We start from the raw sequence: 14,783 nt of genomic DNA on the forward strand, positions 1-14,783 counted from the left end.
AGCTCCGCAGTAGCATTAAGAGACACCATCAGCCAGCCATGGCAGTTCAACCATCAGCCATGCCAGGTATACATGCATAGGTAAAAAAATTAACAAGCAAATGAGCCGCTTTATACTGAGCAACCTGCAACATTTTCAGAGATTTTAATGCACGTGACCAGATTAGACAACATGAACTCATGGGATGATGTATAGCATGCCACTTTTAACCATATTTCGCATGTATGTTGCATGTATTTTAAGCTTTCTGTGTGTCATTTAACATAGTTTGAGATGGCACATTTTATGAGTTTTGGACGTGCAGTTAAAGGATGAAGTTAGGTGATCTTTGTCGTCATGGTAACAATAGTCAGATTGTGATACAGTTGCAGTTTGGTAAGGTTTAGGAAAACATTATGGTTTGGGTTAAAATAAGTATGTTACTTATGTCACTAACTAACTAAATTAAATATGTTACACAGTAAAGCAAGAAAAACTTTATATTGTTTAATGTTTACTTTTGGTTTTTAAATGGGACTCTTTAATACGACACCTGACAATTTATTTCTCTTCAACATTCATGCATAAAATGACACGCTGTCTCTGCAGGGACATCCTTTGTCCCCTAAACAGTGTTTGAGAAACACTGATTTTTAAGATGAAACTGCGTTACTAAATGCTTTTACTGGTTTTAATCACAGGTCCGTTTGTTTTGGAGGGGAGGAGACCTCTGCAGATAATTCGGCTCCTGGTAGAAATCTTCTGAACGATGAACACTGAAGGAATCCTAACTGGGAGAAGCTGACTCAGAGATGGCAATGGTGGTGAAGACAACAACTCCCATGATCACACACTACTTCATCTTCTGTTACTGTTTTTATGTGAGAGACACCCTGTACATTTAAACCAGGATAGTGGGCCATCAATAGTTACACTCAGAAGTTCTCAGTATTTGTGCTTATTGCCAGTTGAGGGTTAGAATCCGAACATATTGGATTTTGTCTTGGAAATATGGTGTCATCACTATACATAATACACCACATATCTATATCTATACCGTAGAGCTCCATTGTTGTCCAAAAACTATTAAAAACACATCAATGAGCCACTTTGTTGCACTGTTCCTTTATTACCGTGAACACACACACTATAGTTTACTTTGACTCAATAACGCACACAGTCCTGCTGCCCTAAATACTCACACATTAATCAGCAGCACAATGAGGAAATGTTAATTATGTAATGTCGACTGATTATAGCCTACTTATTTGATTTAGTTATGAAATGGGTTAGAACACTGGTCTCTGGTGTCAAAGTCCTGCACAATACTGACCTCTGACCTCTAACTAGTGTGCAGTACATGACTGTTTATACGAGGTATACCGGATACGGGGTATGCAGAGTTGGTTGTATCCAAACACACCTTCAGGCTCATGTCCTCTAGAACACTTTCATGCCCAGGTGAGTTTGAAAACATCAACAGAGGGCTCAGAGGAAATTTGGGGATTTGAGGGCGCTGGAACAACATCAGAGAAATCTTCACCTTCAGGTTAATTTGACTTGTCAGACTGAGCTTTGGGAGCACGATCACATCAACTAGAGCTTTCTCTCTCTGTTCATCTTTTCTACTTCATGTGATGGAGCTTAATCTCAGATACTTCCTCCTCTGTCCTCGTTCAGTCTGAGAAAAAACTAAATCCTGTGGTCCCATTGTAAAAGCAGACTTATCACACGTAGTTTGTCAGTTACCTGATGTGCAGCAGATTTGGAGTTGGTCAGGACTTCCGAAACCTCCTCCTCTGTCTGATATCAACATTTCATATTAAGCAACAAGAAGTTCTGAGATGAGACGTGCTGTTTGAGCAAAGTGAATCAAATGATGTTTATGTTGGATCACTGAGAATCCTCCTTGGATGCTCTCACTCTGTTAGAGAAGATGATGTTTAATTCATTCCACGGTGATGAATGATTGTAATTTCCTGGAGTTGAGAATGCCTTTAGAAATCCCATAGAGCCTGTTTGAAGTTGTTTCAGCAGAGCACAAGAGTTTTTCCAGGTAAGAAAACTAAGACATAAAGCAACATCATTAGAGTATAATAAACTGAATATAAGAATCATTGTCCCTCCCAATCCAGAAACTGCCATGGCTGGTCACAACAGCTAGAATTTCTGAGTCACTGGAAAACTCATGTGTACTGGTTAAAGTAAAAGAAAATCATTCTTAAGGTCTGGAACAAAGAGATATCTCCTTAAACAGATATGGCAGTCCTTCTTTGACTATATGATAGCACTGACACATGACTTATACCTTCAGTTAAATATTTGTTTGTTATATACTTTCCAAAACATAATGTAATTGTAATTGTAATGAAGAAGAGACCAATTATTTTTCTTTCTTTTCTGATTTCTTTCATCTGAAAGGGAGACGTGGGATGAAGCAGGTGGGATGAATCATTATGATGAGCCTTATATATCTACAGAGTAATATAAAAGTGTTCTGCGGAGTCCACCATGTTGAATCACCATGTTTCTACAGGAGCCAAGAACAGACAAATCAAACACTGGCTCTAGATAGGGCATTTTGTTGCAATCTCCGTAGTTTTTCCTACACTTTTGGACAGAGAGCTGTATTAAAATGGTTGCAATCTGCAACTTCACCACTAGATGCCACTAAATCTACTCACTGGTCCTTTAAGTAAAGTAATGCATTACTTCTTTTTAAACTAACAAGTAATGTCTAATACATTACTTTTTGGAGTAGCGACCGCAACGTTGCTAATAACTGAATAAATGAAGCATGAAGTGATTTTTCAAGAGTCTGTGGATTGGGCCTTTTGCGTTTTTCATGAGTTTCGCAGCTCTGGAGCTTGTCCTACACACTTTGACTTCACCACAACACACCACTACATCCTACACACTGGTCCTTTAAAGTATTTGTAATAAATAAATATATGACTTTAAATAATACAAAATCATATCAATAAATACCAACTATTTCTAACTCCTACGGCTATGTACTGATTATGAGACACACTGCATGCAGACGGCCCCCCACCCCTCCTACATATAGAGCAAAGACTGAGTTTTCCTGGTTTTCATGATTAAAACAGGTTTATAACCACAAAATAACTGCTGGATTGTGTTGAATGTGTCTAACTGAAGAGCTGTAAGCTCAATCTTCCTTCTTTCCAACACAAACATCCAGTCATTTGCTTTAATTTTGTGCTGTCAGTTTGTAAGAGGAGGCGCCACTTTGTTCAAACAGCACTTCTCATTTTGGACCAAGGATCCTCAAATCTGCAGACATCTCGTCTTTATTTGGGGCTCAAAGTGTCACAGTCACACAGCTGTGATCTGTAAAACTGTCACTTTTTAGCTGCTCTGTGTTTTGGTGATGTTCAAGTAAAGAGATCTCTGTTCCAGAGCGAGACCTTGACTCATCCAGAGAGAGACGGACGAAAACAAGCTGCAGGGTTTCTGCTGCAGGTCCAAGAGTTCAGGTTCAGATCTGAAAGATGTTTGTGAAACAGCCAAAGTCTGAATAATGAGACTGTAGGAACCCTGAGGACCACAAAACCGGAGGGAACTCTCATAATAATGGCATGTTCACATAGAGAGACAAGCACATTTTTTATGCACTGAAATTAAATACAAAGTCAGTGCAAAGAGGTAAAATTCATATTTTCAACGAAGCTGAACAGAGTCCATTTGAGCAAAAAACTGTGCATATATAGCAGGGCTGTGCAGTGTGTTGTATGAGGAGGACTGGGTAGAGTGGAGAGAGCACAAGGAGCTGAAGAAGAAGCCGTTCATTCAGCCACCAGTTAAACCAACAACTCTGATAAAGATGAGCCCAGCTACAGGTAGGTGACCCGGTGCAGCCAGGACAACCTGGAGCTCAACGCTCGAAAGGACGTGGAGATGGTAGTGGACTTACCGAGCCCCATCAGGACCAAAACCTCACATCACAAGAACAGTTTCTTTCTATCTGCACCTGGCCTCATCAACAAGTTCTGGGACCCCTACTGACACTGACTCATATACCCCCACCCCTACAGATTACATTAATGTTACATGGTAAAGTTATATATTGTCTTTTATTGTCTTTATAAGATTCTTTTATATATTATTGTTAATCTTCTATTTTTGCTTCTTGAAGTGCAGTACTTGCTTTTGTCTTTATTTATATTTTGCACGTACTATGTTTATGTTCGGTTTTACTTTACGGGGATCCAAATGAGCATATAGCCCTAATTGAAAGAGACTCCATTCAGAAATTGTAAAAGTTGTTTGCTTGTCGTCTGGCAGACAGACAATGAATTCAGACTTTTTACAAATTGGCATCATTATGTAGTTTAATGAACATCATTTCCCATAAGCTGTAGGCAAATGCCACAGCTCTCTCTATCCTTCACGCTGTTAAAAGCATCTCTTCCTACAGTTCAGACATCTTCACATCCAGCTGTAACTTCCACAAATCCCACCACAAAGACCTTATCTGACTGTTAGTCATGTTCTGATGCATTGTCAGCAGCAGAGTTCATCCACCTGCATGAACATCAGTCTGATAAGTCTTTATCTAAATATTGTCTTATCGACTTTCCTTTGGACGTCCTTTCATCTGGCAGCTGTGTGTCTCTGCCTCCTGATAACGGCTGAATGAGCAGTAAATGATGCCTTCATGGTCACATTATCTCCAGCTCTCTTTGATCTGAATGTATCTGCTCAATGAGCGTCTTCTTCTTCTTCTTCTGATGAGTCCAACAGAGGCAGCACGTGCTCTGAGCACCTGGAGGCTGAACTTTGAAGATCAGCAGAAATTCAAGCAGCTGAGGAGGTTGAACACCAAGAAAAAAAGAACAAATCTTCCTCTCAGCCTGGAAAGCCACCATGATGGGAAGAAATGAAGAGCGAGGAGAAAGGAAGACTTTGTGTATACTTCAAAATAAGAGCATATACTGTTAATATTTGTCCATTTGTCTATCTCTGCAGCAGTGAAGTGAAACCAATGGCTGCCTGGAAGGAAGGAAGTTAATCTTAAAACTAATGAAAATGATAGCAGGATTTCTTGTCAATGGACTACAACATGTGAAAACAACAGAATGCTTCTTCAATCTTTAAGGGCCTCTCAAGATCTTCTTTTCTAAAACCAACAACAAACTTCTTCACCTCTACTTCATCAGCGCCTAACTACCTTGTTGACCTCTGACCTCTAAAGCATGCACAACCCCCCCTCCCAACCAATCATCAACCCTTAGCCTCTGAAGATAACGCTGAGGCTAAAAAAACAGAGCAACCCTGGAAAGCTGCTCTCCATTAAAGTAACACAGCGGCGAATCCCAGCACAAAGAGCTCCGTTTGTGAACGATGTCATTAAAGCAGCGTTTAAAGTGGGGGGGGGTCACCGTTGAGGGGTTGGGTCTTTGAGCTAATGGAGGGTTGTTTTGTTAAGAGCCCTCAGGGATCATTTTATCAGGGAATCTGTGGATGGGTCCTGCAGTTTAATGTATGGATATGGGTCAGAATAATGACGAAGGCTTGTATGAGCGCGCTCCAAAAAAATGTCACCCGAGACATTTAATCCTCTTATTTAGTCTGTCACACATCTTACCGCTTCCAAACGCATTTTTAAAAACTACAGCAAATTAGTCCACTTCTGATCTGGGGGAATGTGATAGATTCCTTTTTTTCAATAGGAAAAGGACAAATGGAAACACATTTTTCATCTTTATGCATTGCACAGAGGTGTTTTATGCCAAGTTCACACTACATGACTTTAACCCAGTTTTTGGAGCTCACTGACGAATGCCCTCAAATGGCAAATTGGTGCTCACTTCTGTGGGGATGATCGCTATGTGTGTACTGTTTGAAGACGTGACCCTAAGACTTCGACGGGATCTCACCAATGCCCAAAAAATATCTAGCTGGCTATCACCCAATACGATGTTGTTTCGAAAAAAATCTCCACACTAAAACCAGAGGAGAAGCCATGGAGCATGCACTGTTTACAAACAAGTAGTAGTAGTCCGCCATTGTTGTTGTTGTTATGACGTGTCTAGCAGCGGTGGCGAAGGTTAAAGGCTAGAGAGGCGGGGCTAATCCATTTTCGCTGTCCAGACGACTCCGGGCAATCCGGCATTTTTGGATTTCCCCACTCTGGGACCCGTTTCTAAAAAATACCGTTTTCACACCCCGAAAACGCTGTATCCGTCGGGATGTGAGGCAGATACGATAAAGTATTTATCCGGATTCGAGAAAAACGTATTCGTGAGGACAGGCCCTAAATGTCTGGTTGTGTCGGGAGCCCTGCAATGAGCTACAGCCAACGAGACCTGGGTACCCTCGCTCTCTGGCACTAGAAAGTAAGCAGTGAACCAGGTAAGTACTTTAGTAATGACCAAAAAAACTCATCAAATACTGATTCACACATAACGGATTGTTAACAATGTTATGTTCAATTTAAGGTGTATCTGATCCACCAACTTCTTTATTTTTGAAAAAGCTCTTATTCCCACACTGAAACTACAACGGAGGCTGAGCGAGTCGAGTAAAGTTTGTATGAAATAGTTTATCTAAATGGATTATATTAATGCTAAATTGACAAGACAACTGTCGACCTCTGACACCCTTTAGCTTGTGTTTATTTTTTATTGTTTTGTCACCACTACAGAAACACTCAGTAACTGCTAAATAGTACGGTTATCTAATGTAGACTGCAGTTAGTTATTAGTTTGATTAATGGTTTAATGTGTGTATTGATTAATGATGCTTGCATATCAGGCTAATTATCAGCCAATTGTCCTCTCCCTAACAGCAGTATGCTGTAAATTGTTGCCCATTGTGTCTGTTTTTAAAGTACATTTGTAATTACATTTCCTAATAACATGATGTGCTCGCTATTAATGGTGTTAATATATGACTCCTGATGAAACACTCTGGGATTACCCCGTTGCTGATCAGTCATGTAGTTTGCAAACCACAAAGACTTCAAGACTCTCTATTACAGTACAGAGGTCTGACTACTTTCAAAGTCATGTAGTGTGACCAAAGCATTAGGAAGAAAATAATGGTCCACATTCCTCACACAGTTGAACTCAGGTGATAATGCGACTGAGCTTGTCCCTGTTGTACTGCTCAGTGTCTTGTTTGTATGTCTTGTCACTGTGGGTGACTGTGTTCGCTCTGCTGCCCAGTTTTACCACACTGTCCTGCGGCTTTCATGTTCGGAAATCCTCTCAAAAACGGAAAGAGATCCTGAAGGTACTATCAAGTCTGAATAACACATACAGGAAACAAAACAATATCTTCTATGACAAGCTAACAGTTCTCTCTCACAACATCTCATAAAAATCTCTGATTAATTTGACCAGATTTGGTTTATAACAAAACCAGGTGGGAACGGAGGCGTCCGTTTTTCTTCAAAAGGCAGACTGTGTTGCACTACAGAAGATAATCCACATTGTTCATTGTTACCGCAACTTCTTCTTTTAACAAATACTCATTTCTGCCAACTATGAATTAACGATGGCAACAGACAGCAGACAGACATTACCATCCTTAGAGCTGCTACGGGTTTTATTTTGAGTCGAGACATAAAATAATAAACTGCAGTTGAAGTTTGTTTTCTGCCCAGTGTGAAACCTGTGAGGACTGGCTCGGTCTAATACCTGGAGGACAAACACAAAGGGGACACCTACAGTCTGTCTGAGGCTAATAAAGTCATAAAATGAATGTACAGCGTCTGGGCTGTGTTTGTGTGTGTGTGTGTGTGTGTGTGTGTGTGTGTGTGTGTGTGTGTGTCAGCAGCATGGGTGGTACCAGCCCATTATAAGCATGCTGGCAGTCAAAACATCTAAACGCCTGCTTGGTATTTCTTCATGCATTAGGTGTGACTTGTGTGTGTGTGTGTGTGTGTGTGTGTGTGTGTGTGTGTGTGTGTATTGTACTTTTATCTTTGTAAGGACCAAACTTGCATTTCAGGCTGTGATGTTTTTGGACAGGGAGGACATTTTGTTCTTCAGAGGACTGTTTGAGGGTCCACATTTGATTTGATTTGATATTTTAGAATTCAGAGAATCAGGTTGAGTGTAGTGAAAGTCCAATGAGAGCCTCACACATATAGAAGGTACAAACATCAGTGTGTGAGGTCTGTGTGTCAAATGTTTGTTCCTAAAAAAATTGATATGTGAAACCTGAGCAGGACAAAGTGAATTTGGTCTTTTGTATCTGCAGCACTCAAAATAAACGTACCTTTCACTGAACTTGAGGGACGTTAATTTAGATCACATAAAACATACTAAACATGTTGTGAGGATGTGAAGGTTCTGGTCTTACCAGGAAGTGGCAGAGGAAACTGTTGTTGGTGTAGTTGTCACAATTAGCTCAAAGACTACCTCAACCAACTAAAGACAAAAACAACCTACACCACAAACAACACCACACTGAGCTTTAGCTACTTGAACTACTCTATATACACTTAGCTAATTTAGGCCAGTGGTTCCCAACCTAGGGGTCAGGCCCCCTCCAAAGGGTCACCAGATAAATCTGAGGGGTTGTCAGATGATTAATGGGAGAGGAAGGTTCTCACACACAAATCTGTTTTCAGTTTTTGAAAATACTAATTGTACGAACTTAAGTAAATATTTTTACTTTATACCCATGATCTCAGATATTAAATGAGTATAATGTTATTGGAACTGCAATGATTAGTCAACTATTAAATTAATCGCCAACTACTTTGATTATTAATTAATCATTATGAGTCATTTTTTTTAAAGAAAATGTGTCCAAATTCTCTGATTTCAGCTTCTCAAATGGGAATATTTTCTGGTCTCTTTAGTCCTCTACGACAGTAAACTGAATATCTTTGGGCTTTGGGAAATAGTGATCAACATTTTCTGACATTTTATGGACCAAACAACTAGTTTAACCAATAATGAAGATAATATAGATATATTGTAGACTATATGATTAAATATATAAGAATATATGGATTTTCATTTTCTATTCACATGCTGATAAATTCATACAGTGAATCAATTAATTATTGAAATAGTGAAAAATGTCCATCACAAAGACGACATCATCATCAGATGTCTTTTGTCCGACCAATCATCCATAACTGAAAGATATTCAGTTCACTGTGATATAAGACAAGGAAAAGCAGCAAATTAAAATAGTTACTGATTAGTTTTCTATCAATCTGACTAATCAATTCACAAATTAATCAATGCAGTTCTACGTCCCACTTCCTCACACAGCTTTCCTCAGTGAAAGATAGAACATCCTCAGATGGCCAAAAGCACAGAAAAAAATGCAGTAAGTGAAGCTTGAGTTCACTCACCCAGTTCGGGCTGGGTAGTTCCCTCTCTCTCCCAGAGGGGGGGTCTCTGTCGCCCCAGGATAAAGCCTCTCGAGGTGAGGAGGGAACGCTACTCCTCCTCCTCCTCCTCCTCCTCCTGTTGCTGCTCTTCCTCCCAGCTCCTCCTCCTCCTCCTCCACTTCAGGGTCTCGTGCCCTCACCTCACAGTGAGCGCTCACCAGTAAGCCCAGCACCAGCACCAGCTCTCCCACTGCTGTCATGTCTGCTCTCGTCCACATCACTGAGTGGAGACTTGCACGACCACCAGCTGCTTTTAAACAGCTGGAGGAGAGAGAGAGCGAGGACTTGGGAGACCACACCTCCTGTTTCCTCGGCTGGCAGAGTGTTTATAACTCTCTCTCCATGTGGGGTGGAGGGAAGAATGCATCCAGTAGTTGCTGAGACATTTCAGTCTGGACCAAAGAGGTCGAGACGTACAAACTTTACTGCTAGCCTGCTATCAAGGCTAAAGATAAATAAATAATGAATGAGTGATCATAACTTGCACAATAAAGTTAGCTGTGTGGAAAGATGTCTTCAGAAGCCATGTTTCCATCCACATGTATCACAAACTACCCAAATTTCAAGCAAATTGGCAAAAGAAAATGTGAATGAATGCTTGTTTCTACTATCGGTATGTGATTATTAGGAGTTGTTTCATTGAGATAAGCAGTAGCAATTCTCCAGCTGACAACCAGAAGAAGAGGGCGCAACAAGGTGACGCCATTAAAAGAGCACCAGTTGAAGCTCGGACAGTGAAAAACAATCCAGAAAACAGGATGGAAATAAGACATTTCATGTGAGGAAGGTTGGATCTGTGTGGAGGGATCGTGGATGTTTTGTAGAGCAATGGGAGCGATGAGAAAGTGTGTTAATGCCCTTTAATCACAAGAGGGCGGCCCACCTCCCCCAGCTTCTACTTTGAATGGGAGTCTGTTAAACTGAGTTAGAAACACCATTCACAGTGGCTAGTTTTTGCTAACCCTCTATTTAGTATTTTTCTATTTTGATGCAATGGTTCAGAATTGGGCTTTAGACGGCTATAAAAACACCAGTGGACATTATATGAAGATATAACGCACTCACACTCCCTCCACAAACACACACAGAAACATTTACACACAGCCATGAATGTGCTTCTAGTGACTGTAAAGCTCCAGCGGACTGTTTCAATTTCTGAAATTGAGGATTTTTTTTACATTTATTTAGCTGTTTTCATCAAACCTTTCTAATACAACACTTCAAAATACGATGATGGAAACACAGCTAGTGTGTCTGTATTCAAATATCACTGATTTGCACTTAGTATAATTACACATTCACATCTTCTCAACAGCCTCAAGCAGTCAGACTTCTAATGGAGGCAGTTATTATTTAGTGTGTGGACAAGTGTTTCATTTTTCTGTCTAGTTTTCTCTCTCTCATACAACTCTATGTGCATGCACTCCTCTATGGGGCCATTATTGTAGCAGAACTCTTTACAAATGTGAGTGGAGAGTTGGCTGAAAAGTCCAAGTGCTCCAAGAGCTGGAAATAAGTGATCAGTTATAACTCAGATGGGCCTCTCAATTGGCTTTTTACATGTTACTTTTATACACTTTTACAAATCTGATTGCACACACATGGATTAAGATACAGTAACACAGCTCTCCACTGACATTTGTAAATAGTTTTGCTACAATATTGGCCCCATACTCCTCCTGCACTCCTTTACTCCCCTCTGTCTTCAGCCTTTTCCTGTGGAAGTGATAAGAACAGAGGAAATCCACTGACCTGCAGAAGAAATGAGCTCCTTCCTTTCTCTGTGTGTGTGTGCTCCAGTACTATCCATGTGGGGGCCATTTGGTTTAGTGTGGACATTCTTCAAAGGGCTGAAGGAGGGTTAAGACTTTTAGACACTGCCGGCAAAAACATTGTTTCTTCATCCACTGTTAAATTGTGAGACTTGGGGCTATGTTGTTTTTTTTCAGACGTGTGGAAAATACGTTTGTTGTACTACACTTTGGCTATTTGCAGTGATTGCAAAGATTTTTCCTAAATTTACAAAAAGTTTGCATCAGTTAATGCCCCTATGTAACATTTAATTATACATTTTTAGAAAACTTGTAAAATAATTAAGCCCGGTCCACATTGCAAAAGTGAGCAGTGTAGCTGTGTGTCGTGGAATGCCTTTTATTTCATACTAATGAAATGCTAACAACCGAAAAAATGAAGCATGAAGTGACTCTTCAAGAAGTCAATGACAGGCCGCAGAAAATTGCTGATAACCCGACTGCAAAGATTAGTGTAGTGTTCTGCAGGCAAAAAGGCATTAGAGGACTGTTAAAGGACTGACGGACAGAAATCAATGTGCTACAAGCGGAAAAACACCCCCTTGAGGAGGAGAGCGATAGTTTATATGGGTCCTCGTTTGATGAGACATTAACGAAGGCAGAGGACTAGAGGAACGTCAGTTAACTGACAGTTGAAGTCACTATCATCGACAGGAAAAGTCATTATCACACAAAGAATAATTGACCACTTCAAGGACGCGTGGCCCAGCATGGGCAAACTGCAGCCACAGTGTTTGGTACTTTTGTATTTGTTATTTTGTGCTTTTTGTTTGATTTGTTTTATTTGCATGCATTTTTTGTTTTTTACAGTTATTTTGGGCTCACTCTTATTAATACAGCAAACTGTTCCACTTTACATCTATAACTCTTGATGCAGTAGGAGACAACAGACATGTCTGTTGATTTGGTCTCCCCTTCTGTGTTCAGCGTTGAGATGTCATGAGGCAGTGTGCGACTGGAGCTCCCACCAATCCATCTGGATTGGACCCTGGACTTTATGAAGTGGGAAAATCTTTCCACTGCCACCATTTTATTCTTTAAGAGACTTGCACTTTAAACCTGCATGTTAACTTTAGCTCGTGGTATTTGTTTTGGTGTTGTTGAGCTTGTCTTTTAGTTACTAAATGAAGTTGTTCTTTACCAAATATCTGTCTGCTGTTTTGTGTCAGCACAGCTCCCCATTAGACACTCTTTTTCTTTAAAGAGTAACTAAACCCCAAAACCATTTGTTTCTGCTGAAAACCTGTGTATATGGGTAGCAGACTATATGCAGCAGACTGAGGCCTGCTGAGTAGTAGCCTGATGCTCCAGAGAACAAAAAGTACAACAAAAGTATCACACAGAAACTTTCACAAACGGATGTAAATGTGCTTCTAGTGACTGTGAAAGCTCCGCTGTCTGTGTCTCAGCTGCTCATGGCTGGTTAGCTCTGTTAGCTCTGAGCCGCTAGCTTAGTTAACGTAGCTTACTAACATTACAACCATAATAGTATATATAACTGACAGAGCTTCTTGGTCTGAAAAGTGAAGCCAAGGGGGAAACCTGCATTCTATGTAAAGGCCAGCAGGGGGAGCTCCATTGGCTGCAATAACACAGCGACTCCATTCACTTTAATGGACAATAAGCTGAACTGTCACTTCATTTATGAGCTCAGTAAACAGTTTCCTGATGAGTTTATGGTCTCAGTCGCTTGTTTCAAGTCTTCTTGCATACATTATGATGTCCATTTAGTAAGTTATGGTCAAATTTAAAGTAGAAATAGACGATAAAGCAGGGTATGCTTTTGGGTGTGGCAACCTTATGATTGACAGGTCACTCTTGGTGAGTCTGTCAGACACACCATACAAATTAGAATTAGAGAATTTACATTGTTATTTTGGATAAATGTGTGTATCAAGATGCATTTTGTGAATTGCATATATCTACTTGTTTTTCAAGTTTACATTTGGAGCACCAAAAATTTACTTTGGCCACCAAATTTAGGGACATCATGACCTGTGGGACCAGTGCTTAGAAATATAAGTGTCTATCCCTGAGTAGTAGAAAATGGAAATACTCAAGTACTTGAATCATCCGCGTCATAGAAACTACTGCTGTCTTTCACTTCAGTAACACTTTCTCTTTCCCTGTCACACATTTCAAATCCCCCCTCCTCCACCTCCTCAGAGCTTTAAAACAATACACGGAAATGACTCCCATCCACAAAACCAACCGACCCCCCCTCTCCCACTGGAAAAGTCCCTGGCTCTCTCAGCCTGGACAGGAACCTCCCTTCCTCCCCCTGGCTCCCTCTACTCACCTTCAGTTTAATTCACTTTAATCTGCTTCAGTGTTTGTTATGAACGAGCAAAACATGTGACAAGATAAAGTGTCAGAGTGAGAGGACTGATACACACTCTCACTGCCAGGACTGCAGCATTATGTTGCAGTCACCTCTGACAGTATATCATTAGTGGATAAAGCTTCCGGGCCTGAGAACTGAAGCCAATGCCTAGGTGACTTAAACCTGCATTCTTTCTCACGACCAGCAGGGGGCAGCTACATTGGCTGCAAAAACACATACGCTTGTATTCAGCTTCTTTGAAAATGACCCTCTTTCTCTGGGGCTTCAGCCCCGAATGGTTTTCTCAAAAGCCCAGGATCTGTTTAACGTCATTTCCCCTGACTCTCTCTGGCTGCAGTGGAAAATCAGTGCAGCACCAGTTCTATTACCGGGGAAATATCACCATCTATTACAGCATGGATTCACATGTAGTAGATCTACTCGTACATAAATGAACAAAAATGCTGTTTACTTTAAACTTAAAAATATTTTTTTTGCCTTTTTTTGGGTGGCAGGAGAATTTGCAACCCTCAACATTTGTTGTTTTATGGTTTAAAAATACAAGAAGACAGTTGTAACAATTAGATACAACAGCTCAGCAACTATCATGTTTTTCCCAAAATGATGATATTTGATATTCCCTCAACTGGCTTTAAAAGACACTGGGTTTTTGCCAGAGCTGAAAGTTATTGTCTGTCTTCACACCTGATATTAAATAGATTTCTTTCAGAAGGGCTAATGCAACACTGGTAGCTAATGATATCCACTATATCCACAGCTCCAGCTAGTTAGACACAGAACTAATGCAAAGTCAGTTGGGCCACACTCCAGTCTGTGCAGACCCCAAATACTGGACCCTACTGAACAGTGCTCCCAGAGTGGGTTTCAGCATCTATCTCTGGATTTGGAGATTACTGGCGCAGACATATAAAGCTCTGGATAGACTGATACGGCACAAGCAAACAACCTTCTGCTCCATTTTCTTGCTTACCAGGGTGACGAGTCAGTTGAGGCAATCTGTATCTGACCTCTGGTGACCTTGATAGTGCGGTACACATTCAAACCAATTGTGCATAGAGCATACCCCTAACCCTACAGGTGAATGCAGTAGGATATGCAACTAATAGATACCACCATAGGTTGTACCAGGTTGCATATAAAAGTACTTTATAACACTATTACGGTATGAATTTATACTCAATAACATTTAAACCTGTTTCAGGTGACAGGTTGTGCCGTAGACCTGCTGTCAACCCTTAGGTTGATCGGTTTATGTGTTAGGACGTAA

General features: G+C 40.6%; 1 protein-coding gene across 1 annotated transcript in view; it reads right to left on the minus strand.

The window, feature by feature from the left end:
* Nucleotides 1-9,572, minus strand: part of mmrn2a (multimerin 2a) — a 39,765-nt gene extending 30,193 nt beyond the window's left edge. Inside the window, exon 1 of the mRNA XM_051376786.1 lies at nt 9,323-9,572. Within this exon, the coding sequence (XP_051232746.1) occupies nt 9,323-9,561 (239 nt within the window). The 5' untranslated portion in view covers nt 9,562-9,572. The remainder of the gene's footprint in view (nt 1-9,322) is intronic.
* Nucleotides 9,573-14,783: the final 5,211 nt, after the last annotated feature.

The sequence above is a fragment of the Dicentrarchus labrax genome, unplaced genomic scaffold (assembly GCF_905237075.1).
Source record: "Dicentrarchus labrax unplaced genomic scaffold, dlabrax2021, whole genome shotgun sequence".
Taxonomy (NCBI): Eukaryota; Metazoa; Chordata; class Actinopteri; family Moronidae; genus Dicentrarchus; species Dicentrarchus labrax.